Genomic DNA, 26974 nt, shown 5'->3' with positions numbered 1-26974 from the left:
CAGAATGGGCAATATTTGGCATGTTTCCACCCTCAGTGAGAGTCAGCAAGGATGTAGATGACTTCTTTTATTGGTCAGTACGGCAGCCCGCAAGACAGTACTACAGCAATTTTTAGATATCTTCAATTCATGGTAAAACACAATATTTAAATTTGTCTTAGTGATAATTTAAATTGGATCTTTTCATTGCCAGATACTGAAATTCTGTGTTAAATACACTCTATCCGCAACCATACATGTTATATTTGCATATTGTCTTCTTTTTTTACATTTGTTCTATTATCTCCCTACAATGAAGAGACTGTACACTGAAAATGTTGTATTTACAATGTCTTTATTGTATGACATGTAGTGCTTTAATTTAAAAATTTCTGAGAAAAAAATCTGCAATTTATATATTTACTCTGTAATAATAGGCAGAGCTGTAATAAATATATAGGTATATAAGTTAAAATTCATTTGTATACAAAATTTTGTTACAACTGAAGAATTTTCTATCAGAAGGGTTTGTTGCCCCTGAAGATCTTCTGGATAGTGACCCTTGTACACCCTGGGTTAAGACTCGTAGAACTCACCAGCAGGTCTTCTTGCCTATAATAGCCGCTTTTCCCATAAGGCTTTATGTGCCTACCGGTACTGGGATGCCATCAGGACTTACGCCACTGGTGGTAGTATGAGCTTAACCTTTGACTGAGTGACCCGAGTCAATGCCGATAGAACGAAAGACTCAAAGAAGAGAGGAGCTGCTCAAAGACAGAAAACAAGAGAAAGAGGGTGGTACTATAGTGCCAGGGAAAAACGGGGAGATCCAAAAAAGTAAACACTGGAGTCTGCGATCGAGGACAAGACAGAAGTAACTAGATCTAGAATACAATAGGGATATGAGAGCTCAGAACCAGTAGGTGGAATACTGGAAATGGTAGTGACATGTGACAAATTTACAGGGGAGCGCAGCCATTACATGTATATATAGTATAAGGGGAGTGGGATATTGGAGCTTTGGATGTAGAGGCTCACAAGCTCACGCAGAGTGTAAATTTACATAAATGATATTATAATAGTTGGATAACTTATTATATCCCTCTCCTTTGTGGGAGGATGATAGAGAAAAAAAAAGTCCGGCCTCCACCTTCCCCATAGCCGGCCAATCACACTCCTTAGATCTTACTTCTCTATCATCCTCTGATGGATACTGGAGCTTGGGACGTAGAGGCTCAGAAGCTCACTGCAGTGTACATTTAAATAAATGATGTTATTATGGCAAGGATGGCAAGGATGTTTAAAGATCTTATCTTCACTGAGGAAACGTCAGATGATATAGTTACTGGTTACAAGGGCCTCAGAGAATGGATGGGTGATGTTATGCCATATCAAGTGCAGCAGAGCTCATGAAGGGTTCCCCGATGTAATCTGCAGCAGGACAGCTATATCCTGGTCTCAAATGAGAATCCCCAGAAGAGTTCCTGGTGGACGGAACTAATTGGTGACTCACAGGCTGATGGTGTAGCTGACAGAAGATCTGAGATCGCCAGGTGTGGAAGCGACTTCTTAGGTGGCTGCAGAGAGAAGAAATAAGAGACATGTATTTTATCTAAGCAGGGAGAGAGAACGCCCTTACTGTATATACGTCATACGGGATCTGGTCATTTGACCGGCGCTCGGGATCCCGGTGGTCACCATGCCGATGCCGAGATACTGAGCGATCAAAAGCCCTACAGTCGGTATGCTAACAGGGATCATTCCCACTCGTTGGTGTCCACGACACCCATATAGTGGGAACAACCTGTGGCAAGCACAGCAAGCCACAAGCTTGCAAGGGGCTTTGTTGCCCCCACCTCCCCTGCCCCCCCCCCCCCCAGGCATAATGCAGCCAGGATCCTGGGGTCGGTATTCTGACCGCCGGAATCCCCACTGCTAGGCCCAACCCTGTCAGACAATACAAGTATTTAATAATATTGTTTTCATATCAGGGGAATTCACATTCACCTGTACCAATTATCATCTGACTGCAATTTATATACTGACTACACCAAATGTCAGTAAGAAATGAGCCATGGCAGCTTTATACATACACACCACAGACATACTGTACACAGTACAAGATTCTTAGACTGCCAGCTTTTTACACGGGTTATTGCACATGAGCGCGCATAACCCATGTTGCTGTGTGGTCTGAAAGGGCCCAGTTGGAATAAACCGGGCTGAGCTACCCAGTATTCCAACTCGAGTAGCGAGCAGGGTTGAACGCATATTCAACCCGGCTCACTGTGCTGTGTGAACAGGAAGCCGGGTCAATGCGACCCATTTCCTGTTCACTCTGTGTGGATGGGCAGCGCTTGGGGATCATATGATCTCTAAGCGCAGCCCCCGCCGCGTCACTGCTGACGTTACCAACCCGGCAATATGCCGGGTTGGAGACAGCAGCGATGAGGGGCCTGAGGCAGGTCACATGCAGGAAGCACCTGTGTCAGGCTCCCGTGTGCGACCCGCCTCAGGCAATGTAAAGGGGTATAACAGTGCACTTACTTTGCTGGGTATGAATGGGGGTGGTATCTTGCGGGCCTCTAGCCTCTCCCAATCCATACTCCAGAAGAAGGGATGGTCTCTAATTACACCATCCACACCCAGACGCTTATCAGGATCTTCACACAGGAGCTGAAAAGAGCAACAAGACCATAATCATTTAACAGCTGAGCTGCAAATGAAATTGTGTGACCCATATATATCTAGACATTCATTAGATATTATTTACTTGCAGCATCAAACAAGTGACAGACAAGCTTTTGCCACATCATATTCAAGAATAAATGTGTGATAGGTAACAGGTCGTTTACACAATCATTTTTTAGACTTCAAAAGAAATATGTATATGATATCTGTGTTTTAAATGATGTATGTTGGGTTCTCAGGTCAGTCATTTAATACATGGCACAGGTATGAAATACACATGCTGCGTGTCTGCGCTGGGGTTACCCCCATACATAATGCATAACACACACAGCAGTAACCAGGGCTGCCATCAGTAAATGTGGAGATAAGTAAAAAAAATAAAAAAAAATCAGACAAGGCCGATTCCATCTGCCCCTCCCCCTCTCCTCTTACTGGGTATCAGATAGGAAATGCTCCATGCCTGACCTTCAGGCGGGATCAGAGTAACAGGAGTAAGACATACACCCAGGGCAGAGAAGTGTAACTTGCACCTTATGTAGAAATTGGAAATTGTCTCTGAACACTGATGCAGGACACTGAAAAGTATTAAAACCTTTCCTTGGGAACCTGTAAGACCAATATAGACGCTTTTCCAAGGGTAATTTCTTCTTCATTGAGATTATAGACTAAGAGGCCCATTTATCAAACAGTATTTACGGCTGTCACAAAAAACACCTGTTTTCAGCAGCTAGCCACAAATACTGTGTATCCCTGGAATGTATAAAGGAGGGATCGCTGCAAGTATCCGATACCTGCTGCGATCCCTCCATTGCTGTGGTGGATGCGATGCCCAATATAACAATATTGGGAAAACAGAATGTGTTGGCAGATAAGAACCACTTGGCCCATCTAGTCTGCCCCTATTTTACCATATGTTTACCTCAAACCTTATTTGATCTTTATTTCTTTGTAAATGATATACTTATGCCTATCCCATTCATGCTTAAATTGCTGTACTGTCTTATGCTCTACCACCTCTGATGGGTGGCTAATCCACTTGTCCACAACTCTTTCTGTGAAGTAATTTTTCCTCAAATTTCCCCTGAACCTACCTCCCTCCAGTCTCAGTGTATGTCCTTGTGTTCTAATACTTCTCTTCATTTGAAGAATGTTTCCCTCCTGGACTTTGTTAAAACCCTTGATATATTTGAAAGTTTCTATCATATCCCCCCTTTCCCTTCTCTGCTCCATACTTTACATATTGAGATATTTTAGTCTTTCTGGGTAAGTTCTGTGATGTAGGCCATGCACCATTTTAGTTGCTCTTCTTTGTACAGTCTCTGAAGTATTAATATTCTTCTGAAGATATGGCCACCAGAATTGAACACAGTATTCTAGATGAGGCCGTACCAATGACCTATACAGTGGCATTATTACTTATTTCTGCTGCTGATTCCTCTCCCTATGCAACTAAGCATTTGACTAGCCTTCCTTATTGCTTTGTTACATTGTTTAACTGCCTTTATGTCACCTGAACTAGTGATTCCTAGATCCCTTTCCTCCTCAGTAGTTTCCAGTATAGTGCCATTAATACTATATATAGCTTTTGGACTTTTGAGACCCAAGTGTATGATTTTGCATGTTTTACCATTCCTGGTGTGTCTACCCTGTTGCATACCTTTGTGTCATCTGCAAAAAAGCATACTTTCCCTTTAATGCCATTAGTAATGTCACCAATAAAGATATTAAAATGCACTGGCCCAAGTACAGATCTCTGGGGTACTCCACTGGTAACACTTCCCTCCTGTGAATGCACTCCATTTACTACAACTCTCTGTTTTCTATCCTGCAACAAAGTCAAAGAGTGATCTGGCAACCTGAGCTGCATACTCAGCACTTACTCACACTCACCTTTTCAATGATGTTTTCAGCATCAGGGTCTAATGAAAAGTCCTGTACGCCAACTAGCCTGCTATCTTCCGGGGATTGTCCGGTCAGCATTTGGAATAGGACAACTCCAAATGAGAACCAGTCTGCCGAGGTGTTATACCCGAGGAAATCTTCCATCTGCCAAAAGAATGACATAATTTACTATATGCTATAGGATTATTCACAATAATGTTAATATAAGTCTGAACAGTATACACTGTACTAACTCACATACATTGGTGTAAGAGCAATTTTTCATTGGGGAGTTCACATGTGTCAAAGGAAATAATACATACATGTAACAGATCACTAATTAGAATAATTATACTGGTAAATGTTATACACAAAAAGTAATATATTTTATTTACTGATTTTATCACTTTATGGAGCCTATTTATCAATAAATATTTGTGGAAAATCCTCCCAAAACACATGTTGTCATGAGGTACCTGTAAGTAATAAGTATTCAAATAATATATGTGCAGGGGAGCACAGCAGCTATTGGAGATACAGTGCCTGCTGTGGTTCCCTGTTATCACTCACAATAGCAGCCCCATAAGTTTCTATAGGGACTGGTGTTTTGCTGAATTTACCAAGCTCCTTGGCTCCATATCTCATGCCATATCAAGAGTAACTGGAGAGGGATCCTATGGATACCTATACATCATAAACCTATGGATCAGTACAAATTAGAAACCTATATGGGCTGCGTTTATGAGCAAAGATGGGAGGCCGCAGCAGATATCTCCGATACTGGCACACCCCACTTGTCCTGGCACAGTCAGCAGACCAAGCATGTGCAATAGTGCGCCCAGATCCTGAAGATCCCTCCTCCTACATGTTGGTGGGGATGATAGTAGTAACCCTTAGTGGTACCAGCTTTTCTCAAACATTTACAACCAAGGGGATCATTCTACACACTCTGAATCCTCTTTCAATTGATAAGAAAGCTAACACCATATGAAGATGGCATTTACTAACACTGTCAAACTCCCAAAACATTTACTTTTCTGAGCTTGATAAATAGCACAACAATTACATTCCCGCACATTGTAGGGGGACTGCAGTGTGCGCTATTACCTACAGGAATGCTGGAGATATCACAGAGACTTAGTAGCCTTTTTACTTAAATTTGTGGCATTTAGCCCTGTTTCCGCGTGACTACTGGGACTAAAGGGCCTGACCAATAAGCCCTCAAATGTTATAACATCATTTCCTGGTCTCTTGAAAACCAAAAAGTGGAGATCTGCCTCTCTCTGCCTCCCTTTCTCTATGTCTATCAATAGATAAAAAATAAAGAAATAGACAGCAACCACTGACATATTCATAGCTTGAACCCATGTTTATATACTTACCTCTCTGATGTCCCGCGTCGGTGCTGCAGTCGCAGCACAAATCCCCACTGCATCATGTTCCCGGAGATATGCGCATGTGCAGTAGAAAAGTCTCTGGGAACAGGGCACGGGCAATATGTTCCCGGAGATCCACATTGCCAGAGGCTACTGTACCGTAATACCACAGAGTCTGCACATGGGATCCCTCCTCTCATAAACCTCCCCTGACTGCAGCATCATTTTGTGCTTTATTATTGTATATATTCGCAAGCTAAATAACTGAGATATGATGTACTACAACGTGGCCTTCTACTTGTGCTTAGGTCATCCTGAGGAAGATATAATTATCTGTACAAGCGTACTTGCTATTTAGGATAAATTATGGGCTAAATGTAATAGCCTCCGAGTTGCTGGACTTTGGCCCTCATTCCGAGTTGTTCGCTCGCTAGCTGCTTTTAGCAGCATTGCACACGCTAAGCCGCCGCCCTCTGGGAGTGTATCTTAGCTTAGCAGAATTGCGAACGAAAGATTAGCAGAATTGCGAATAGAAATTTCTTAGCAGTTTCTGAGTAGCTCCAGACTTACTCAGCCACTGCGATCAGTTCAGTCAGTTTCGTTCCTGGTTTGACGTCACAAACACACCCAGTGTTCGCCCAGACACTCCCCCGTTTCTTCAGACACTCCCGCGTTTTTCCCAGAAATGCAAGCGTTTTTTTCGCACACGCCCAGAAAACGGCAAGTTTCCGCCCAGAAAAACCCACTTCCTGTCAATCACAGTACGATCACCAGAACGATGAAAAAACCTTGTTATGCCGTGAGTAAAATACCTAACTTTTGTGTAAAATAACTAAGCGCATGCGCTCTGCGAACCTTGCGCATGCGCAGTAAGCGACTAATCGCAATATAACGAAAATCGGCAACGAGCGAACAACTCGGAATGACCCCCTTTGTGCGAGTCTGCCCGTTTTTTAAAGCAGCAACAAAATTCTAAAACAACCTAAAATAATTGTTGGTTTCAAAATCGGGCAGACTCAAACTAATAGGCAAAATCATGTTGCACTGCAGGTGGGGCAGATGTAACATGTGCAGAGAGAGTTAGATTTGGGTAGGGTGTGTTCAAACTGAAATCGAAATTGCAGTATAAAAATACAGCAGCCAGTATTTACCCTGCACAGAAACAATATAACCCACCCAAATCTAACTCTCTCTGCACATGTTATATCTGCCCCACCTGCAGTGCAACACGGTTTTGCCCATTAGTGTGCCTTTTTGATTTGCTAACAAACCTGAATAACCCTCTCAGTGAACTCGGGAGGCTATTAGATTAAAAGGGTAATTCAGACCTGATCGTAGCAGCAAATTTGTTAGCAGTTGGGCAAAACATTGTCGGTCGGGTACAAAGAGGATCGTTGCTGTGCGATGGGATTCAGTGGCGCACCCAGGGGGGGGTTCCGAGCACCCAGAAACCCCCCTCCACTAAAAAATAATAATTTTTAGCTGCATGAGTATTATTAATGGCTGTCTAGCGTCCTCTGCAGCCTGCTGTCTTCCTGGTGGCACTTGTAAGTGCAATAAAAGTTTACTTTATTTTAATTATAGTACATATATATCCATGTGCATACATATATACTCATGTATATATACATACATACATATAAACACAAACACACACACACACACACATATATGTGTACTGTATGTGTGTGTACATATATATATATATATATATATATATATGTCAGTGACATGCGGTGGGGTGAGGCAGGTGAGGCAGAGCCTTTCCTGTCATACTAACGTTTGTGCCAGAGTTTTGACTGCATAAAGTATATAATAAATACTAAAAATATGTTTGAAATATCTTCTTTGCATTATTCTAATAATTTGTATAGCCAAAACTCTGGAGTAAAAAGTCTATGGCAGGGGAGGCAGTGCCTCACCTGGCTAACTTTTCCGCACATCTCTGATCAAAAGTCACCAAATTTCCAGGAGTTTATACTGCTGCACCTGTGTATAATGCCCAGATGTACGCTTTGGCTCAAATATTGCATGTAAATCTGGCTCTGGTGCTAGTCAGTGCCTCCTGAGATATTTAGCTCACCGCACGTCCCTGATATATGTATGCATGTTTAATATGCTATGTATATGTGTATATGTATTAGAGATGAGCGCCTGAAATTTTTCGGGTTTTGTGTTTTGGTTTTGGGTTCGGTTCCGCGGCCGTGTTTTGGGTTCGAACGCGTTTTGGCAAAACCTCACCGAATTTTTTTTGTCGGATTCGGGTGTGTTTTGGATTCGGGTGTTTTTTTCCAAAAACACTAAAAAACAGCTTAAATCATAGAATTTGGGGGTCATTTTGATCCCAAAGTATTATTAACCTCAAAAACCATAATTTACACTCATTTTCAGTCTATTCTGAATACCTCACACCTCACAATATTATTTTTAGTCCTAAAATTTGCACCGAGGTCGCTGTGTGAGTAAGATAAGCGACCCTAGTGGCCGACACAAACACCGGGCCCATCTAGGAGTGGCACTGCAGTGTCACGCAGGATGTCCCTTCCAAAAAACCCTCCCCAAACAGCACATGACGCAAAGAAAAAAAGAGGCGCAATGAGGTAGCTGTGTGAGTAAGATTAGCGACCCTAGTGGCCGACACAAACACCGGGCCCATCTAGGAGTGGCACTGCAGTGTCACGCAGGATGGCCCTTCCAAAAAACCCTCCCCAAACAGCACATGACGCAAAGAAAAAAAGAGGCGCAATGAGGTAGCTGTGTGAGTAAGATTAGCGACCCTAGTGGCCGACACAAACACCGGGCCCATCTAGGAGTGGCACTGCAGTGTCACGCAGGATGTCCCTTCCAAAAAACCCTCCCCAAACAGCACATGACGCAAAGAAAAAAAGAGGCGCAATGAGGTAGCTGTGTGAGTAAGATTAGCGACCCTAGTGGCCGACACAAACACCGGGCCCATCTAGGAGTGGCACTGCAGTGTCACGCAGGATGGCCCTTCCAAAAAACCCTCCCCAAACAGCACATGACGCAAAGAAAAAAAGAGGCGCAATGAGGTAGCTGTGTGAGTAAGATTAGCGACCCTAGTGGCCGACACAAACACCGGGCCCATCTAGGAGTGGCACTGCAGTGTCACGCAGGATGTCCCTTCCAAAAAACCCTCCCCAAACAGCACATGACGCAAAGAAAAAAAGAGGCTTTTTACTGATATTTGGTGTTTTGGATTTGACATGCTCTGTACTATGACATTGGGCATCGGCCTTGGCAGACGACGTTGCTGGCATTTCATCGTCTCGGCCATGACTAGTGGCAGCAGCTTCAGCACGAGGTGGAAGTGGATCTTGATCTTTCCCTAATTTTGGAACCTCAACATTTTTGTTCTCCATATTTTAATAGGCACAACTAAAAGGCACCTCAGGTAAACAATGGAGATGGATGGATTGGATACTAGTATACAATTATGGACGGGCTGCCGAGTGCCGACACAGAGGTAGCCACAGCCGTGAACTACCGCACTGTACTGTGTCTGCTGCTAATATATAGACTGGTTGATAAAGAGATAGTATACTCGTAACTAGTATGTATGTATAAAGAAAGAAAAAAAAACCACGGTTAGGTGGTATATACAATTATGGACGGGCTGCCGAGTGCCGACACAGAGGTAGCCACAGCCGTGAACTACCGCACTGTACACTGGTTGATAAAGAGATAGTAGTATACTCGTAACAACTAGTATGACACTATGACGACGGTATAAAGAATGAAAAAAAAACCACGGTTAGGTGGTATATATTATAATAATAATACAATTATGGATGGACGGACTGCCTGCCGACTGCCGACACAGAGGTAGCCACAGCCGTGAACTACCGCACTGTACACTGGTTGATAAAGAGATAGTAGTATACTCGTAACAACTAGTATGACACTATGACGACGGTATAAAGAATGAAAAAAAAACCACGGTTAGGTGGTATATATTATAATAATAATACAATTATGGATGGACGGACTGCCTGCCGACTGCCGACACAGAGGTAGCCACAGCCGTGAACTACCGCACTGTACACTGGTTGATAAAGAGATAGTAGTATACTCGTAACAACTAGTATGACACTATGACGACGGTATAAAGAATGAAAAAAAAACCACAGTTAGGTGGTATATATTATAATAATAATACAATTATGGATGGACGGACTGCCTGCCGACTGCCGACACAGAGGTAGCCACAGCCGTGAACTACCGCACTGTACACTGGTTGATAAAGAGATAGTAGTATACTCGTAACAACTAGTATGACACTATGACGGTATAAAGAATGAAAAAAAAACCACGGTTAGGTGGTATATATTATAATAATAATACAATTATGGATGGACGGACTGCCTGCCGACTGCCGACACAGAGGTAGCCACAGCCGTGAACTACCGCACTGTACACTGGTTGATAAAGAGATAGTAGTATACTCGTAACAATTAGGATGACACTATGACGGTATAAAGAATGAAAAAAAAACCACGGTTAGGTGGTAGGTATATAATAATAAATAATACAATTCTGGTCGGACGGACTGCCTGCCGTGTGCCGACACAGAGGTAGCCACAGCCGTGAACTACCGCACTGTACACTGGTTGATAAAGAGATAGTAGTATACTCGTAACAATTAGGATGACACTATGACGGTATAAAGAATGAAAAAAAAACCACGGTTAGGTGGTAGGTATATAATAATAAATAATACAATTCTGGTCGGACGGACTGCCTGCCGTGTGCCGACACAGAGGTAGCCACAGCCGTAAACTACCGCACTGTACACTGGTTGATAAAGAGATAGTAGTATACTCGTAACAATTAGGATGACACTATGACGGTATAAAGAATGAAAAAAAAAACCACGGTTAGGTGGTAGGTATATAATAATAAATAATACAATTCTGGTCGGACGGACTGCCTGCCGTGTGCCGACACAGAGGTAGCCACAGCCGTGAACTACCGCACTGTACACTGGTTGATAAAGAGATAGTAGTATACTCGTAACAATTAGGATGACACTATGACGGTATAAAGAATGAAAAAAAAACCACGGTTAGGTGGTAGGTATATAATAATAAATAATACAATTCTGGTCGGACGGACTGCCTGCCGTGTGCCGACACAGAGGTAGCCACAGCCGTGAACTACCGCACTGTATACTGGTTGATAAAGAGATAGTAGTATACTCGTAACAATTAGGATGACACTATGACGGTATAAAGAATGAAAAAAAAACCACGGTTAGGTGGTAGGTATATAATAATAAATAATACAATTCTGGTCGGACGGACTGCCTGCCGTGTGCCGACACAGAGGTAGCCACAGCCGTGAACTACCGCACTGTACACTGGTTGATAAAGAGATAGTAGTATACTCGTAACAATTAGGATGACACTATGACGGTATAAAGAATGAAAAAAAAACCACGGTTAGGTGGTAGGTATATAATAATAAATAATACAATTCTGGTCGGACGGACTGCCTGCCGTGTGCCGACACAGAGGTAGCCACAGCCGTGAACTACCGCACTGTACACTGGTTGATAAAGAGATAGTAGTATACTCGTAACAATTAGGATGACACTATGACGGTATAAAGAATGAAAAAAAAACCACGGTTAGGTGGTAGGTATATAATAATAAATAATACAATTCTGGTCGGACGGACTGCCTGCCGTGTGCCGACACAGAGGTAGCCACAGCCGTGAACTACCGCACTGTACACTGGTTGATAAAGAGATAGTAGTATACTCGTAACAATTAGGATGACACTATGACGGTATAAAGAATGAAAAAAAAACCACGGTTAGGTGGTAGGTATATAATAATAAATAATACAATTCTGGTCGGACGGACTGCCTGCCGTGTGCCGACACAGAGGTAGCCACAGCCGTGAACTACCGCACTGTACTGTGTCTGCTGCTAATATAGACTGGTTGATATTTAAAGAGATATTAGTAGTATACAACAATACTATACTGGTGGTCAGGCACTGGTCACCACTCCTGCAGCAAAAGTGTGCACTGTTAATTAATATAATTGTACTCCTGGCTCCTGCTAACAACCTGCAGTGCTCCCCAGTCTCCCCCACAATTAATTATAAGCTTTTAATTTATACATTGATGACTGTGCAGCACACTGGGCTGAGCTGAGTGCACACAGACTGAGTCACACTGTGTGACTGACTGTGCTGTGTATCGTTTTTTTTTTCAGGCAGAGAACGGATATAGCAGAGAGAAGTGAACGGATATATTATATTAAATAAAAGTTAACTAGCAACTGCACTGGTCACTGACTGTGGTAAACTAACTCTGTCTGCGACTCTGCACAATCTCTCTCTATCTAATCTATCTATCTCTATTCTAATGGAGAGGACGCCAGACACGTCCTCTCCCTATCAATCTCAATGCACGAGTGAAAATGGCGGCGACGCGCGGCTCCTTATATAGAATCCGAGTCTCGCGATAGAATCCGAGCCTCGCGAGAATCCGACAGCGTCATGATGACGTTCGGGCGCGCTCGGGTTAACCGAGCAAGGCGGGAAGATCCGAGTCGCTCGGACCCGTGGAAAAAAAAGTGAAGTTCGTGCGGGTTCGGATTCAAAGAAACCGAACCCGCTCATCTCTAATATGTATGTGTGTATGTGTATGTATATATATATATATATATATATACATACACACACACACACACACACACACTAGTTTTACGGACCCAGCATATACTGGGTCACCTCAGTCCCCACCCCCGTGATTGGCTCCGCCCAGTTCTGGAAACCCCCCCCCCCCCCATGCAAATCCTGCGTTTGCCACTGGGTTTTATGAAGAATCCATTCGCACAGCCGATCACAAGGAGATTGACAGGAAGAAGGCATTTGTGGGTGACAACTGACCGTTTTCAGGGCGTGGTTGGAAAAACACAGGCATGTCCAAGCCTTTGCAGGGCGGGTGTCTGACGTAAATTTCGGCCCCGGACAGGCTGAAGTGATCTCAGCAGCTGAGTAAGTTCTGGGCAACTCAGAAACTGCACAAAGTTTTTTTGTACCGCTCGGCTGCACATGCGATCGCACACTTGCACAGCTAAAATACACTCCCTGATGGGTGGGGACTATGCGAATGCAGGACTGCAAAAAAAAGCTAGCGAGCGATCAGGTCTGAATTATCCCCCATTTGCACTGCAGGGTGGGCAGATATAACATGTGCAGAGAGAGTTAGATTTGGGTGGGGTGTGTTCAAACTGAAATCTAAATTACAGTGTAAAAATAAAGCAGCCAGTATTTACCCTGCACAGAAACAAAATAACCCACCCAAATCTAACTCTCTCTGCACATGTTACATCTGCCCCACCTGCAGTGCACATGGGGGGGTCATTCAGACCCGATCACTGCTGTGCGTTTTCGCACCGCAACGATCGGGTATGAACTGAGCATGCGTATCCACCGCAAAGCACATGCGCGAGGTCTCCCCAGTGACAAGGAAGCAACGGACTTACCGAAGAAAGTGATCGCACTGGCGATCGCAAGAAGATTGACAGGAAGAGGCCGTTTGTGGGTGTCAACTGACCGTTTCCAGGGAGTGTCCGAAGAAATGCAAGCGTGTCCAGCCGTTTGAAGGGAGGGTTCCTGATGTCAGCTCCTGGCCGGATCATCGCAGCGGCTGAGTAAGTCCTGAACTGTGCAGAGACTGCACAAACTTTTGTTTGTGCAGCTCTCTGCACATGCATTCGCACCCCTGCACAGCGATTACCCCCTCCCCCTGTAGGCGGCGTCTACCTGGTCGCAGCAGTGCAGAAAACGCCTGCTTGCGACCAGGTCTGAATTAGGCCCATGTTTTTGCCCAACTGCTAACAAATTTGCTGGTACGATCAGGTCTGAACTACTCCCTTAGTCCTATATATGAGAAATCTACTAATATCCTTTATAACTCACCTCGGGGGCAATATAGCCTGTTGTTCCTGCATATTCAGTGGCGACGTCTCCTTCATGCATGTTGTTTAATGCAAGGCCCAAATCTGCAATCTTAATATGGCCGTCTCCATGGATGAGAATATTCTCTGGTTTGATGTCTCTGTAAAAAGGAAGATCCTCTAAGTAAAACAAGCTGCTGAGATGGACCAGCACATGACATAACTTACAATTACATCTTTCAATATGCAATTAAACACTACAAAGGGTTTTCCCATAATCAATGTGCACAGCGTCTATTCACAGGAAGCAGAGAGGCTGGGGGCTTGGCCTGCAGCTCACAGAGCACTGGGTATGCCCCATAGTGACGGAAATGGGCTCGTGGCTCGCAATCGCGGGCATTCCAACAAAGCCACACCCCCTTATCATGAGGCCACTGCCCCTTTTCATGGGCGTGTGCCTTTGGCACGCAGCAGTGTCCCTATTTGGACATTGACGATGTTGGGACGTATGTCTCATATAGACCAAGCTCAGTGAGGGTGTATCACTGCGGCTATTCTAGGTGTAAGAGTAAATATGGCTGTGACCAGGTGTATCTATTACACCTAGTATAGGGTAGGTACAAGTGTGCACTGATAGCGTTGATTAGAAGTAAACCAATCATACACATAGAAGGCGGGCGCACAGCAAGACGCCTACAGCTCTGCATATGGGGAATATACACACGTCTTCCATGCATGCAGCTCAGGGTGATTTCCATACAACCCAGCATCAGGCCCTATCTGTGTATGGTCAGTCTCCTGCACTCATCATTGTAAATAAGACACAAGTGTACAAAGACATATAATATTAGCGTCAGAACTGAGACAGGAAACAATGATCTACTACAATGAGAGGATAGATGTACTTACCGATGGATGTAGCCCTTGGAATGCAGATGTTCCAGTCCACACACAATCTCCGCTGCATAGAAACTGGCAGAGAAAGAAAGGAAACCACTGTAACCATCTGTAACAGGTTTAGAAAGAGGCTACACACAGAATTACACCTGTACCATGTGACACTGGGATGTACAACTCACTACATAAATACATAACACACTGATAACACCTCTCCCTACTGCTCAGGACGGTATAGCACACTGGGGGGCATTTATCATAGATTGTATATTCAATGTGATCTGAGCGGGATCTTACTTCCCAGGATCACATTGCAATATGTGATCACAACGAGCTGATGTATCAATCAGCACCTGCAGGAACAAGGACTCTGAAAGGATCTCATCCCTGCCATGTGCTGTGATGGCTGCCGGGGCTACTGCGCATGCGCGGTCAGCTAAGATCACACAGCGGCCACTTCCGGGGAGATACCTGCTGCGATCCCTCCTTCTTACATTGCTGGGGTACATAATATTTGTGGCTAGCCCCAGAAAATGAGTGTTTTCACGGACACAGCCACAAATATTGTTTGATACATGGGCCCCTGTCTTATGGGATATCTCACATTCAGATGTCACCTGGTTGTGAGTGACAATAGAAGGCAGAATAGGCCTTTGTACCAGTCAGTGCAGAGATGTAATGCTGACATGAGTATATTAGTGCACACACCAATACCAGTGGAGGCTTTCATGCATGACCATGACACAAATGTGATGTGTATGGGCCACCATATGAATGTCATTCAGCCAATGCTGATCCAGAATCCATCATTACATGTCTGACTCTTACATATTACATATATTATATTAATACAATGACTCCATCCACCAATCCCTGTAACCCTGAATGTATTCTGTGACCAGACACTCATCCACTCAGTCTCCTTTCAGCTCTTACGTTGCCGTGTTTAGGTCCAAGGCACCAGTTCTTTCCAATAGGTCATAAAGGTCTCCTCCATTGGCATACTCCATTCCCAGGAAGAGGAGCTCCTGTTAGAAGACATATTATGATATATTAATGTTCCTAATCATTGGCATCTACAGACAGCACATAACTCACTGTGATTCCCAGTTTTCAATTGCAAAAGCAGCCTCCATAGATTTCTGTGGCGATTGCTTCAATGCCAAATTTACCAAGTTCCAGAATGTAAAGCATGACATCGTTTGGCCTCGTTAACTAACACCATCTTGGCCCTGGTAGGTAACACCATCTTGGCCCCGGTAGGTAACACCATCTTGGCCCCGGTAGGTAACACCATCTTGGCCCTGGTAGGTAACACTATCTTGGCCCGGTAGGTAGCACCATCTTGGCCCCGGTAGGTAACACCATCTTGGCCCCGGTAGGTAGCACCATCTTGGCCCCGGTAGGTAACACCACCTTGGCCCCAGTAGGTTATCCGTTGTAGCCTATGGGCTATATTCCACAAAAGGTACTAGGAGAGGGATCTATAGGATCCCTCCCTGACACTCCCCGCTCACATATGTGCAGTCAGACCGCACATAAGTAAAGAGATCGTATTAGTGATCTCTATACTATTACAAACACTAGAACAGGCACCTATCAGAGCCCCTATAGCTGCAAGTGATTTTTATTACATGCCGCTAGTCTTCAATTTATTATTGCGGTGATAAATTATAATTATAGGGTATAATTAATAACTGGGCTAATGAGTAAATTATTTGATGAGATGGATAGAGACAGAATATCTGAATTTCCTGTGGGTTGTGCATTGTCTGCAATCAAATCTAACTGCAAAATACAGGGTTAGCTTATTTTAGTCAGGTTAAACATATGTGCTGAATTACAGATGCAGTGTGTAATAGAGTAGAGGTATGATACTATAATAAAAGTAATACATAAAATTGTTTTCTACATAAAAGTCATCTTAGTATTATTATTAAGATGGAAAGATGCCCAGAAATAGAATCTGCTACAGTAGGTGCAGGGTAAATACCAGCTGCTTTATTTTTGCACTGCAAGTTCAATTTCAGTTTGAACACACCCCACCCAAATATAACTCTCTCTGCACATGTTACATCTGCCCCACCTGCAGTGCACATGGTTTTGCCCATTAGTGCGTTGTTTTTTTGGGGGGGTTTTGCTAACAAACCTGAATAAGGCCCCAAGTCACTCACATTAAAAGCATCATGCAGGAAAACTGGACTGTATAAAGTACTGTTGTGGGTAAGAAGCAAAGCCGACCCTCCTACCTTCCTTAAGTAGCACAAGCCGGGGGCTAAGCATATATGGAGTCCGATAAACTTCTTATTGTTCGCTTCATATAGAAAAAGCTGAGCTGTGTAAACATCCACTGTTGTGGGAATAGCAGACAAAGCCGATCCCCCTGCCTCCCTCAGATAGCACAGATGGGTTTTTTATGTGTATGAGTCCACATTAATTTTACTGTTCTGTATGGCCATATATTGTTGAATACAATTATTATATATTACTATTAATGTATTATTAAGTGGTTATTATTAGAGATGAGCGGGTTCGGTTTCTCTGAAACCGAACCCGCACGAACTTCATGTTTTTTTCACGGGTCCGAGCAGACTCGGATCCTCCCGCCTTGCTCGGTTAACCCGAGCGCGCCCGAACGTCATCATGACGCTGTCGGATTCTCGCGAGACTCGGATTCTATATAAGGAGCCGCGCGTCGCCGCCATTTTCACACGTGCATTGAGATTGATAGGGAGAGGACGTGGCTGGCGTCCTCTCCATTAGAAATTAGATTAGAAGAGAGAGAGAGATTGTGCAGAGTCAGACAGAGTTTACCACAGTGACCAGTGCAGTTGTTGTTAGTTAACTTTTATTTATTTTAATATAATATATCCGTTCTCTGCTATATCCGTTCTCTGCCTGAAAAAAAACGATACACAGCAGCAGCCAGTCACACAGTGTGACTCAGTCTGTGTGCACTCAGCTCAGCCCAGTGTGCTGCACATCAATGTATAAAAGGCAAAGCTTATAATAATTGTGGGGGAGACTGGGGAGCACTGCAGGTTGTTATAGCAGGAGCCCCCAGGAGTACATAATATTATATTAATTTAAAATTAAACAGTGCACACTTTTGCTGCAGGAGTGCCACTGCCAGTGTGACTAGTGGTGACCAGTGCCTGACCACCAGTATAGTAGTATATTGTTGTATGTATTGTATACTATCTCTTTATCAACCAGTCTATATTAGCAGCAGACACAGTACAGTGCGGTAGTTCACGGCTGTGGCTACCTCTGTGTCGGCAGTCGGAACTCGGCAGGCAGTCCGTCCATCCATAATTGTATTACAATATATACCACCTAACCGTGGTATTTTTTTTTCTTTCTTTATACCGTCGTCATAGTGTCATACTAGTTGTTACGAGTATACTACTATCTCTTTATCAACCAGTGTACAGTGCGGTAGTTCACGGCTGTGGCTACCTCTGTGTCGGCAGTCGGCAGGCAGTCCGTCCATCCATAATTGTATTATTATTATAATATATACCACCTAACCGTGGTTTTTTTTTCATTCTTTATACCGTCATAGTGTCATACTAGTTGTTACGAGTATACTACTATCTCTTTATCAACCAGTGTACAGTGCGGTAGTTCACGGCTGTGGCTACCTCTGTGTCGGCAGTCGGCAGGCAGTCCGTCCATCCATAATTGTATTATTATTATAATATATACCACCTAACCGTGGTTTTTTTTTCATTCTTTATACCGTCGTCATAGTGTCATACTAGTTGTTACGAGTATACTACTATCTCTTTATCAACCAGTGTACAGTGCGGTAGTTCACGGCTGTGGCTACCTCTGTGTCGGCAGTCGGCAGGCAGTCCGTCCATCCATAATTGTATTATTATTATAATATATACCACCTAACCGTGGTTTTTTTTTCATTCTTTATACCGTCGTCATAGTGTCATACTAGTTGTTACGAGTATACTACTATCTCTTTATCAACCAGTGTACAGTGCGGTAGTTCACGGCTGTGGCTACCTCTGTGTCGGCAGTCGGCAGGCAGTCCGTCCATCCATAATTGTATTATTATTATAATATATACCACCTAACCGTGGTTTTTTTTTCATTCTTTATACCGTCGTCATAGTGTCATACTAGTTGTTACGAGTATACTACTATCTCTTTATCAACCAGTGTACAGTGCGGTAGTTCACGGCTGTGGCTACCTCTGTGTCGGCAGTCGGCAGGCAGTCCGTCCATCCATAATTGTATTATTATTATAATATATACCACCTAACTGTGGTATTTTTTTTTCTTTCTTTATACCGTCGTCATAGTGTCATACTAGTTGTTACGAGTATACTACTATCTCTTTATCAACCAGTGTACAGTGCGGTAGTTCACGGCTGTGGCTACCTCTGTGTCGGCAGTCGGCAGGCAGTCCGTCCATCCATAATTGTATTATTATTATAATATATACCACCTAACCGTGGTTTTTTTTTCATTCTTTATACCGTCGTCATAGTGTCATACTAGTTGTTACGAGTATACTACTATCTCTTTATCAACCAGTGTACAGTGCGGTAGTTCACGGCTGTGGCTACCTCTGTGTCGGCAGTCGGCAGGCAGTCCGTCCATCCATAATTGTATTATTATTATAATATATACCACCTAACCGTGGTTTTTTTTTCATTCTTTATACCGTCGTCATAGTGTCATACTAGTTGTTACGAGTATACTACTATCTCTTTATCAACCAGTGTACAGTGCGGTAGTTCACGGCTGTGGCTACCTCTGTGTCGGCAGTCGGCAGGCAGTCCGTCCATCCATAATTGTATTATTATTATAATATATACCACCTAACCGTGGTTTTTTTTTCATTCTTTATACCGTCGTCATAGTGTCATACTAGTTGTTACGAGTATACTACTATCTCTTTATCAACCAGTGTACAGTGCGGTAGTTCACGGCTGTGGCTACCTCTGTGTCGGCAGTCGGCAGGCAGTCCGTCCATCCATAATTGTATTATTATTATAATATATACCACCTAACCGTGGTTTTTTTTTCATTCTTTATACCGTCGTCATAGTGTCATACTAGTTGTTACGAGTATACTACTATCTCTTTATCAACCAGTGTACAGTGCGGTAGTTCACGGCTGTGGCTACCTCTGTGTCGGCAGTCGGCAGGCAGTCCGTCCATCCATAATTGTATTATTATTATAATATATACCACCTAACCGTGGTTTTTTTATACCACCTAACCGTGGCAGTCCGTCCATAATTGTATACTAGTATCCAATCCATCCATCTCCATTGTTTACCTGAGGTGCCTTTTAGTTCTGCCTATAAAATATGGAGAACAAAAAAGTTGAGGTTCCAAAATTAGGGAAAGATCAAGATCCACTTCCACCTCGTGCTGAAGCTGCTGCCACTAGTCATGGCCGAGACGATGAAATGCCAGCAACGTCGTCTGCCAAGGCCGATGCCCAATGTCATAGTACAGAGCATGTCAAATCCAAAACACCAAATATCAGAAAAAAAAGGACTCCAAAACCTAAAATAAAATTGTCGGAGGAGAAGCGTAAACTTGCCAATATGCCATTTACCACACGGAGTGGCAAGGAACGGCTGAGGCCCTGGCCTATGTTCATGGCTAGTGGTTCAGCTTCACATGAGGATGGAAGCACTCATCCTCTCGCTAGAAAACTGAAAAGACTCAAGCTGGCAAAAGCACCGCAAAGAACTGTGCGTTCTTTGAAATCCCAAATCCACAAGGAGAGTCCAATTGTGTCGTTTGCGATGCCTGACCTTCCCAACACTGGACGTGAAGAGCATGCGCCTTCCACTATTTGCATGCCCCCTGCAAGTGCTGGAAGGAGCACCCGCAGTCCAGTTCCTGATAGTCAGATTGAAGATGTCAGTGTTGAAGTACACCAGGATGAGGAGGATATGGGTGTTGCTGGCGCTGGGGAGGAAATTGACCAGGAGGATTCTGATGGTGAGGTGGTTTGTTTAAGTCAGGCACCCGGGGAGACACCTGTTGTCCGTGGGAGGAATATGGCCGTTGACATGCCAGGTGAAAATACCAAAAAAATCAGCTCTTCGGTGTGGAGGTATTTCACCAGAAATGCGGACAACAGGTGTCAAGCCGTGTGTTCCCTTTGTCAAGCTGTAATAAGTAGGGGTAAGGACGTTAACCACCTCGGAACATCCTCCCTTATACGTCACCTGCAGCGCATTCATAATAAGTCAGTGACAAGTTCAAAAACTTTGGGTGACAGCGGAAGCAGTCCACTGACCAGTAAATCCCTTCCTCTTGTAACCAAGCTCACGCAAACCACCCCACCAACTCCCTCAGTGTCAATTTCCTCCTTCCCCAGGAATGCCAATAGTCCTGCAGGCCATGTCACTGGCAAGTCTGACGAGTCCTCTCCTGCCTGGGATTCCTCCGATGCATCCTTGCGTGTAACGCCTACTGCTGCTGGCGCTGCTGTTGTTGCCGCTGGGAGTCGATGGTCATCCCAGAGGGGAAGTCGTAAGCCCACTTGTACTACTTCCAGTAAGCAATTGACTGTTCAACAGTCCTTTGCGAGGAAGATGAAATATCACAGCAGTCATCCTACTGCAAAGCGGATAACTGAGTCCTTGACAACTATGTTGGTGTTAGACGTGCGTCCGGTATCCGCCGTTAGTTCACAGGGAACTAGACAATTTATTGAGGCAGTGTGCCCCCGTTACCAAATACCATCTAGGTTCCACTTCTCTAGGCAGGCGATACCGAGAATGTACACGGACGTCAGAAAAAGACTCACCAGTGTCCTAAAAAATGCAGTTGTACCCAATGTCCACTTAACCACGGACATGTGGACAAGTGGAGCAGGGCAGGGTCAGGACTATATGACTGTGACAGCCCACTGGGTAGATGTATGGACTCCCGCCGCAAGAACAGCAGCGGCGGCACCAGTAGCAGCATCTCGCAAACGCCAACTCTTTCCTAGGCAGGCTACGCTTTGTATCACCGCTTTCCAGAATACGCACACAGCTGAAAACCTCTTACGGCAACTGAGGAAGATCATCGCGGAATGGCTTACCCCAATTGGACTCTCCTGTGGATTTGTGGCATCGGACAACGCCAGCAATATTGTGTGTGCATTAAATATGGGCAAATTCCAGCACGTCCCATGTTTTGCACATACCTTGAATTTGGTGGTGCAGAATTTTTTAAAAAAACGACAGGGGCGTGCAAGAGATGCTGTCGGTGGCCAGAAAAATTGCGGGACACTTTCGGCGTACAGGCACCACGTACAGAAGACTGGAGCACCACCAAAAACTACTGAACCTGCCCTGCCATCATCTGAAGCAAGAAGTGGTAACGAGGTGGAATTCAACCCTCTATATGCTTCAGAGGTTGGAGGAGCAGCAAAAGGCCATTCAAGCCTATACAATTGAGCACGATATAGGAGATGGAATGCACCTGTCTCAAGTGCAGTGGAGAATGATTTCAACGTTGTGCAAGGTTCTGATGCCCTTTGAACTTGCCACACGTGAAGTCAGTTCAGACACTGCCAGCCTGAGTCAGGTCATTCCCCTCATCAGGCTTTTGCAGAAGAAGCTGGAGGCATTGAAGAAGGAGCTAACACGGAGCGATTCCGCTAGGCATGTGGGACTTGTGGATGCAGCCCTTAATTCGCTTAACAAGGATTCACGGGTGGTCAATCTGTTGAAATCAGAGCACTACATTTTGGCCACCGTGCTCGATCCTAGATTTAAAGCCTACCTTGGATCTCTCTTTCCGGCAGACACAGGTCTGCTGGGGTTGAAAGACCTGCTGGTGACAAAATTGTCAAGTCAAGCGGAACGCGACCTGTCAACATCTCCTCCTTCACATTCTCCCGCAACTGGGGGTGCGAGGAAAAGGCTCAGAATTCCGAGCCCACCCGCTGGCGGTGATGCAGGGCAGTCTGGAGCGACTGCTGATGCTGACATCTGGTCCGGACTGAAGGACCTGACAACGATTACGGACATGTCGTCTACTGTCACTGCATATGATTCTCTCAACATTGATAGAATGGTGGAGGATTATATGAGTGACCGCATCCAAGTAGGCACGTCACACAGTCCGTACTTATACTGGCAGGAAAAAGAGGCAATTTGGAGGCCCTTGCACAAACTGGCTTTATTCTACCTAAGTTGCCCTCCCACAAGTGTGTACTCCGAAAGAGTGTTTAGTGCCGCCGCTCACCTTGTCAGCAATCGGCGTACGAGGTTACATCCAGAAAATGTGGAGAAGATGATGTTCATTAAAATGAATTATAATCAATTCCTCCGCGGAGACATTGACCAGCAGCAATTGCCTCCACAAAGTACACAGGGAGCTGAGATGGTGGATTCCAGTGGGGACGAATTGATAATCTGTGAGGAGGGGGATGTACACGGTGATATATCGGAGGGTGAAGATGAGGTGGACATCTTGCCTCTGTAGAGCCAGTTTGTGCAAGGAGAGATTAATTGCTTCTTTTTTGGGGGGGGTCCAAACCAACCCGTCATATCAGTCACAGTCGTGTGGCAGACCCTGTCACTGAAATGATGGGTTGGTTAAAGTGTGCATGTCCTGTTTTGTTTATACAACATAAGGGTGGGTGGGAGGGCCCAAGGATAATTCCATCTTGCACCTCTTTTTTCTTTTCTTTTTCTTTGCATCATGTGCTGATTGGGGAGGGTTTTTTGGAAGGGACATCCTGCGTGACACTGCAGTGCCACTCCTAGATGGGCCCGGTGTTTGTGTCGGCCACTAGGGTCGCTAATCTTACTCACACAGTCAGCTACCTCATTGCTCCTCTTTTTTTCTTTGCGTCATGTGCTGTTTGGGGAGGGTTTTTTGGAAGGGCCATCCTGCGTGACACTGCAGTGCCACTCCTAGATGGGCCCGGTGTTTGTGTCGGCCACTAGGGTCGCTAATCTTACTCACACAGCTACCTCATTGCGCCTCTTTTTTTCTTTGCGTCATGTGCTGTTTGGGGAGGGTTTTTTGGAAGGGACATCCTGCGTGACACTGCAGTGCCACTCCTAGATGGGCCCGGTGTTTGTGTCGGCCACTAGGGTCGCTTATCTTTCTCACACAGCTACCTCATTGCGCCTCTTTTTTTCTTTGCGTCATGTGCTGTTTGGGGAGGGTTTTTTGGAAGGGACATCCTGCGTGACACTGCAGTGCCACTCCTAGATGGGCCCGGTGTTTGTGTCGGCCACTAGGGTCGCTTATCTTTCTCACACAGTCAGCTACCTCATTGCGCCTCTTTTTTTCTTTGCGTCATGTGCTGTTTGGGGAGGGTTTTTTGGAAGGGACATCCTGCGTGACACTGCAGTGCCACTCCTAGATGGGCCCGGTGTTTGTGTCGGCCACTAGGGTCGCTTATCTTTCTCACACAGTCAGCTACCTCATTGCGCCTCTTTTTTTCTTTGCGTCATGTGCTGTTTGGGGAGGGTTTTTTGGAAGGGACATCCTGCGTGACACTGCAGTGCCACTCCTAGATGGGCCCGGTGTTTGTGTCGGCCACTAGGGTCGCTTATCTTTCTCACACAGTCAGCTACCTCATTGCGCCTCTTTTTTTCTTTGCGTCATGTGCTGTTTGGGGAGGGTTTTTTGGAAGGGACATCCTGCGTGACACTGCAGTGCCACTCCTAGATGGGCCCGGTGTTTGTGTCGGCCACTAGGGTCGCTAATCTTACTCACACAGCTACCTCATTGCACCTCTTTTTTTCTTTGCGTCATGTGCTGTTTGGGGAGGGTTTTTTGGAAGGGACATCCTGCGTGACACTGCAGTGCCACTCCTAGATGGGCCCGGTGTTTGTGTCGGCCACTAGGGTCGCTTATCTTACTCACACAGCGACCTCGGTGCAAATTTTAGGACTAAAAATAATATTGTGAGGTGTGATGTGTTCAGAATAGGCTGAAAATGAGTGTAAATTATGTTTTTTGAGGTTAATAATACTTTGGGATCAAAATTACCCCCAAATTCTATGATTTAAGCTGTTTTTTAGGGTTTTTTGAAAAAAACACCCGAATCCAAAACACACCCGAATCCGACAAAAAAAATTCGGTGAGGTTTTGCCAAAACGCGGTCGAACCCAAAACACGGCCGCGGAACCGAACCCAAAACCAAAACACAAAACCCGAAAAATTTCCGGCGCTCATCTCTAGTTATTATATTGGTAAACCAATTAAGCAGCGCTTCTTGATAAACGACTACCTATAGATTTTTATTCCCAGGAACAGTATAAACCAAGACCAAGAGGGTTAGTAGAAATATACATGAACTTACCTCAGTCTGGAAGGCAAAAAGCCCTCGGACGACAAAGGGCGTCCTGACAGCCTGCAGTGCCTCTCTCTCCACCAGCACAGATCTTATCATATCTTCTTCCACCACAACTCTTTTCTTAATGACCTTCACTGCAAGCTGCCTTCTGGTGACAGTGTCAGATGCCAGTAACACCTGTACGGTACAGAGAGACGTTACAGAAGCCGGAGGAAAGAGGTATGGCTCATATAGTAACTAATGAGAACATTCTGTGTCAGGAGATAAGAGAATGGAAGCACAAATGCCTGGAATGAATAAAGTAAGATATGTTGGTCTTGATTACATTGCATTGTCCATGTTGTGGGGTAATTGGGGAGGTCTGGTCACTGCTGTTCTGTGTAGCAGAGGTGAATGGGCGCTGCACACACCTGCCACTGGTGCTGAGGATAGTGAGAGGTCATTATGAAGGAGACCAGATGGGGATAAAGGGCAGCCGTGTGCTTTCCATGCACCCATCCATGATACAGACATACCTTATATATGACAGAATGCCCCTGTCCTGTTCCAATCCCCTCCAGTATTGAGTTGTAAGCTATAGTGTGGCATTTGGTCAGGTCCATCGCTACCCACTCAGCAAAGGAATGCAGAGCAGGTAGGCACCGAGCTGGAGAGGCGCTCTCCCTGCTCTGTGTCAATGCTTCTGTACATGACTGTTGCTGCCTGATTCCACCGCACATGTTACACAGGCAGCAGCATCGGCAGCTGTATGAACCATGGCATACAATTTACTGAAAATAATAAAGTGGTCACCTCTTCACTAGTTATAGAACAGTGGGTCGGCCAAGCTTCAGCAAACCAAAACCTCCCGCCAGTAAGATAGCAGCAAGCTCCACCCCCTCTCCCTCTGCAGCGCCTCATCTTGCTGCTGTGGCCGGCCCCCTCCCGGCTGCCAGGAAGTCCCCAGCTGTGGACATCAGCACACTACGGGAAACGTGCTCTCGTGGCCGCTAAGAACACAGACAGGCAGCGCAGGAGATAGAAACACTGCATCCTGATCGGGTGGTCGTGGCTGCTAGTGCTGCGCAGCAGGTCAGGTCACTGGGCAGAGGGAGGGAACGGGGGCACAACACCCACAAGTCATGCGGTACCCAGTAGTTAGTTACCACTCCAGTCTGTGGCATCTGTGTCCTCCAGCACCAGCATGCACCGGAATATGAGCCAATAGCAGCGGAGCATTGTGGATTCCAGGAGGTGCGGACACAAGGGACTCATTTGTAATCGTGAGGGGAGGGTTCTCCCACCATCTTCTTACTGTGTCACCCCCCTTTCCGCTCTGTGGGAGTCATTCCGAGTTGATCGCTAGCTGCCGTTGTTCGCTACGTAGCGATCAGTGAAAAAAATGGATAATCTGCGCATGCGTATGCACCGCAATGCGCACACGCGTCGTACGGGTACAAATTCCTTTGTGGTTTTGCACTGGTTCTAGCGACGATTCCAAACGCCCAGCCGACCGCAAGGAGATTGACTTAAAGTGGGCGTTTCTGGGTGGCAAATGACCGTTTTCAGGGAGTGTTTGTTAAAACGCAGGCGTGGCAGAAAAAAACGCAGGCGTGGCTGGGCGTTTGCTGGGCGGGCGTGTGACATCAAAAGCCGTCCCTCCATTGTTAGAATCAATGCACATGAAGAGTAATTATAGGGCTGGTCTTGTTTTGCACAAAAGATTTTGCAGGCGCTCTGCTGCACAAGCGTTCGCACCCCCCGTGTTTTTCACTGTGTCACCCCCCATGTCCTGTCACTGTGTCATCCCCTGTGTTCTGTCACTGTGTCCACCCGTGTCCTGTCACTGTGTCACCCCCCATGTCCTGTCACTGTGTCACTCCCATGTTCTGTCACTGTGTCACCCCCATGTCCTGTCACTGTCAACCCCCCGTGTCCTG

General features: G+C 45.2%; 1 protein-coding gene across 2 annotated transcripts in view; it reads right to left on the bottom strand.

The window, feature by feature from the left end:
• Nucleotides 1-347: 347 nt before the first annotated feature.
• Nucleotides 348-26974, bottom strand: part of LOC135034440 (protein kinase C delta type-like) — a 40593-nt gene continuing 13966 nt past the window's right edge. Inside the window, exons 3-9 of one of the 2 annotated variants that reach the window (XM_063954260.1) lie at nucleotides 25062-25232; nucleotides 15695-15786; nucleotides 14771-14833; nucleotides 13884-14022; nucleotides 4561-4716; nucleotides 2527-2655; nucleotides 348-1556 (exon numbers count right to left, since the gene is read on the bottom strand). In XM_063954260.1, the coding sequence (XP_063810330.1) occupies nucleotides 1425-1556; nucleotides 2527-2655; nucleotides 4561-4716; nucleotides 13884-14022; nucleotides 14771-14833; nucleotides 15695-15786; nucleotides 25062-25232 (882 nt within the window). In that variant the 3' untranslated portion in view covers nucleotides 348-1424. The remainder of the gene's footprint in view (nucleotides 1557-2526; nucleotides 2656-4560; nucleotides 4717-13883; nucleotides 14023-14770; nucleotides 14834-15694; nucleotides 15787-25061; nucleotides 25233-26974) is intronic. The other variant, XM_063954261.1, reaches the window with a different exon arrangement.

This window comes from Pseudophryne corroboree, chromosome 2 (genome assembly GCF_028390025.1).
Source record: "Pseudophryne corroboree isolate aPseCor3 chromosome 2, aPseCor3.hap2, whole genome shotgun sequence".
In the NCBI taxonomy this organism is placed as follows: domain Eukaryota; kingdom Metazoa; phylum Chordata; class Amphibia; order Anura; family Myobatrachidae; genus Pseudophryne; species Pseudophryne corroboree.
Note: the sequence above shows the minus strand (reverse complement) of the source record. Positions and strands in the feature narration are given on the sequence as shown.